This window comes from Bison bison, unplaced genomic scaffold, assembly GCF_000754665.1.
Source record: "Bison bison bison isolate TAMUID 2011002044 unplaced genomic scaffold, Bison_UMD1.0 scf7180017864063, whole genome shotgun sequence".
Lineage (NCBI taxonomy): Eukaryota > Metazoa > Chordata > Mammalia > Artiodactyla > Bovidae > Bison > Bison bison.
In genome coordinates, this window is record NW_011494635.1 from 8,291,554 (window position 1) to 8,295,759 (window position 4,206).

Consider the following 4,206-nt stretch of genomic DNA (forward strand, 5'->3'; position numbering starts at 1 on the left):
TTCTTGTTGACAGAAGTCATCTAGGGACACAGAGGGCACCAGGCTGAGATGGGACAGAGTGTGGTTCCACAGCCGTTTTTACTGTGGCTGCTTGTTCATGGTGGTTTGTGCTGAGAGTCAGTCCACCTGCCTCATGATTCTGTTTTCAGGTGTGCCTGTAAGTAGCCGCGTATCTGCAAAGATTCAGCAGCTTGTCAATACCCTCAAACGACCCAAACGACCACCCTTACGGGAATTCTTCGTCGATGACTTTGAAGAACTACTAGAAGGTGAAAGAGCCCCTCCCTACCCCCTCGTCCAGTGTTTCTGTGACTCCATAAACTGTAGTTATTTCTTGACCAAGGTTGTTTGATCTTTAAAAACAATAATCTTTGTGTTCACAGGAAACAGGAATCCTGCCTAGAAACTGTAGGTACTGTTCCGCAAGGTCCCTTTAAACATATGCTCAGTCCCCAAACAGCTGGGTCAGTACCACTGGTTCTGACTCTGAGAAGCATGTGATTTTGTTCCATGAGCCAGTCCTCTTTCTAAGGACTCCATGAAGCTTCAGGAATGCAAGGAAATCAGACAACCTGAGCTCAGCAAGCAGTGCATTCTCTCTCCGTAGGCTTTAGAGGAATGCAAAGTGAGCTGTGGGAATCTTGCCTTGCTGCCTCTCTGGACAGCTTCAGGAGCTGGATGTCTTCACTCTGAACACTGCTGAACCTTTTAATACAAGAAAACCCAAAATTGAAACAAAGTACTGCTTGTTTTATCAAACCCAGTCTCCTTATTTTCTTGGTCTTTGTGCCACAAGAAAGACATGGTTGATTTTCTAGCCAGCATGTGGAAATCATCTGTCATATGCTGTAAGAGAAACCTTCCCAGAAGTAAAAAGAATCACCTCTCAGATTCTCACCCATCTAAAGAGTCGGGCAGATTGTTCTTATTATAGGGCATTTATCTTTGTTTTACTTAAGAAAATATGAGCTGTGCTAGTTACTCGTAGTGGTTGTAGCAAATTCAAATTTACATCTCCATATTTAAGGGCACAATATACTTCAGCCAGATTTGAACTCTTTGGAGTCTACAATTACTGGTGTATGTTGAGAATTGATGTTTTAAACATGGCACCCCACTCCAGTACTTTTGCCTGGAAGATCCCATGGACAGAGGAGCCTGGTGGGCTGCAGTCCCTGCGGTCGCTGGAGTCGGACATGACTGAGCGACTTCACTTTGACTTTTCGCTTTCATGCATTGGAGAAGGAAGTGGCAACCCACTCCAGTGTCTTGCCTGGAGAATCCCAGGAACGGGGAAGCCTGATGGGCTGATGTCTCTGGGGTCGCACAGAGTCGGACACAACTGAAGCGACTTAGCAGCAGCAGCAGCAGCATTGTAATGGTAGACTCTAGGTGTGTTAAAATGCATAGTTTTACTTGTCAGTTTATAAATGCATTCAGGTCTCCCTAAGTTCCACATCCTGACATTGCCTTGGATGTTGGAAGAATTATGTGCTTTGGTTATATCCATGAGGCTCATATGTCAGATGTAGCTCTAATTCTAGAAAAGCACCTGTGCATGTTTCCTGTAATAAATTTCTAACTCAAGTATAAGTCTTCTGGCTTCTTTAAAATGAATAAGAATGATTGTGCTAATAATGGATGTATTTTTCTTGAAAACCTTCTGTGTTCAAATGTATTTAGTTCAACAACCAGATCCAAACCAGCCAAAGCCAGAGGGAGCCCAGATGTTGGCGATGCGTGGGGAGCAGCTGGGTGTGGTTACAAATTGGCCCCCATCTTTAGAAGCAGCGTTACAGCGATGGGGGACCATCTCACCAAAGGCCCCGTGCTTGACCACGATGGACACGAACGGAAAACCTCTCTACATCCTCACTTACGGTAATCCTTTGAGGCTTATCCATCTTTTGTCTGCTTGTGCCTGCACACAACTGCCACTTTCAGGGTGGAAGTTTATATTTGTGTTGCCTTATGTTTCCAATATGGAAATAAATGGAACCCAAAAGGAAATATTGGATTGGCCAAAAAGTTCATTTGCGTTTTCCTGTAAGATACTATTGAAAACCCAAATGAACTTTTGGGCCTAGCCAGTATAGGAAAATTATTCGATTTGAATGTGAAAAATTATTATTTGTTAATGATTTTTAGTAAAAACCAGAAAGTGATACAAAAATTAGTGACTATAACTCTAATAAGATGTTGGATTTTATATCTTGGAATGTATATTAAATTAATGCTTTGAAGAAGGATTGGTAGTTAAAGAAATGAAACAAGAAAGAATGTATATAGAACTCTTTGACATGCATCACTTAGAAGAAACAACATTTGTTTCCACAGTACTTTTCTAGCAAGCAAGGGAAGCAAACTTTTGCTCTTTATTCAGTATGATTAATGCAGTCCATAAACTTTGGGAAATAGTTAACTATACAAGAGAGATCCCTTTCTCTTTGCTTCACAGATAAGGGGCCACGGAGAAAGCAAATTGTCAGGTCATTTTCACACACTCTGGTGCAGCATTGCAAAGAAATCAGCTTCATAACTAAAAGACAAAATGGCTTATATCTGCACGTGTGAGGTTACATTACCATTTTTAACTTCTGGTTTTATTTCTATGATAATAATGCTCTTCTAATTGCAGGTAGGAAAGAAACTGTTTTCTCCATTAGCAGTGGAGCTCAAGAGCCAGGTGTTGTGTTAAGTAACATAACCCAGCTTTTAGTGGGGCCCAGAAGGCCCCCACTGTAGACTTCATCATTATCCTCTGCATCTCATGGAAGGAAATGGGATTCAGGAGCGTATGTTTTCATAGTCTCAATTTTTTTCTTCTAGCTTTGTTGGGAAATTCTTAGTGGATAAAGGGTATTTTACCCATAATGGGACATAGGATTGATTTTTTTTTTAATTATACTCTTAGAAATAAATTTTAGTCAGTCAGAAAGATAGAAGACTTTCCTGTCTGACCCTCGTCCCTGGCCAGGTTCAGACCAGGAGCTGATTGGGTACTGTTTTCCAAGCATCATTTATTGAAAGACTGTCCTTTTCCCTTTCTTGGCTGTTTTGTCATACATCAGTTGACATATATGCATGGGTTTATTTATGGGTTATTCTGTCTCATTGATCTATATGTCTGATTTTGTGCCAGTATCATACTGTTCTTATTACTGGTAGTTTTGTAATGTCAGGGAGCATGATGTCTCTAGCTTTGTTTTTCTTTCTTAAGATGACTTTGGCCATTTGGGGTCTTTCAGGGTTTCATACAAATTTTAAAATTGTTTGTTCTATTTCTGTGAACAGTGCTGTTGTAATTTTGATTGGGATTGGATTTAGATTGCTTTGAGTAGTACGGATACTTTAACACAACTGCTTTTTCTAATCCATGAGCACAGAATATCTTTCCATTTGTTTGTGTTATCTTCAGCTTCTTTATCAGTCTTACAGTTTGGTTTTTTTTTTAAGATGCAGATTTTATGGGGCTTAATTTTCATTGTGCTTTTTGTAGTGGGTTTTTTTTGTTTGTTTGTTCTTTGCCACACCATGCGGCACGCTGGATCTTAAGTTCCCAGCCAGGGATTGGACCTGTGCCCCCTACAGTGGAAGCACGAGGCCTTAAACCACCAGACCTCCAGAGAAGTCCCAAGTCTTAACAGTTTTGAATGTACAGGTCTTTTACCTCCTAATTAAATTTATTTTGAGGAATTTCTTCTTTTCAATGCTGTTGTAAATAGGATCTTTTTCTTGGTTTCTCGTTCTAGTAGTTTATTATTAGTATATAGACACAGCAGTTTTCTGATAACAGCAGTACATTGATTTTGTATTTTACTACTTTACTGAATTCATTTATTACTCTGTTTTTTCTGTATTGTCTTAAGGTTTTCTATGTATAATGTCATGTTATCTGCAAGTAGTGACAGTTTTTCATCTTCCTTTTCCAGTTTGAATGCTTTTTTTTTTTTTTTGGCCCTGCTACTCTGGCTAGGACTTAAACAATACTTTATTGAATAAACATGGCAAAAGTGAGCATCCGTGTCTTATTTCTGAATCTTAGAGGAAATGCTTCAGGTTTTCATTGTTCAGTATGCTATTAGCTGTGAATTTGTCATCAGATCAGATCAGTTGCTCAGTCGTGTCCTACTCTTTGCGACCCCATGAATCGCAGCACGCCAGGCCTCCCTGTCCGTCACCAGCTCCCGTAGTTCACGCAAACCC

At 40.2% G+C, this 4,206-nt stretch overlaps 1 protein-coding gene across 4 annotated transcripts in view; it reads left to right on the plus strand.

The window, feature by feature from the left end:
- Positions 1-4,206, plus strand: part of DIP2C (DIP2 disco-interacting protein 2 homolog C (Drosophila)) — a 199,381-nt gene that overhangs the window by 107,970 nt on the left and 87,205 nt on the right. For all 4 annotated transcript variants that reach the window (XM_010836412.1, XM_010836413.1, XM_010836416.1 and 1 more), the window contains 2 exons: positions 150-269; positions 1,684-1,881. In XM_010836412.1, the coding sequence (XP_010834714.1) occupies positions 150-269; positions 1,684-1,881 (318 nt within the window). The remainder of the gene's footprint in view (positions 1-149; positions 270-1,683; positions 1,882-4,206) is intronic.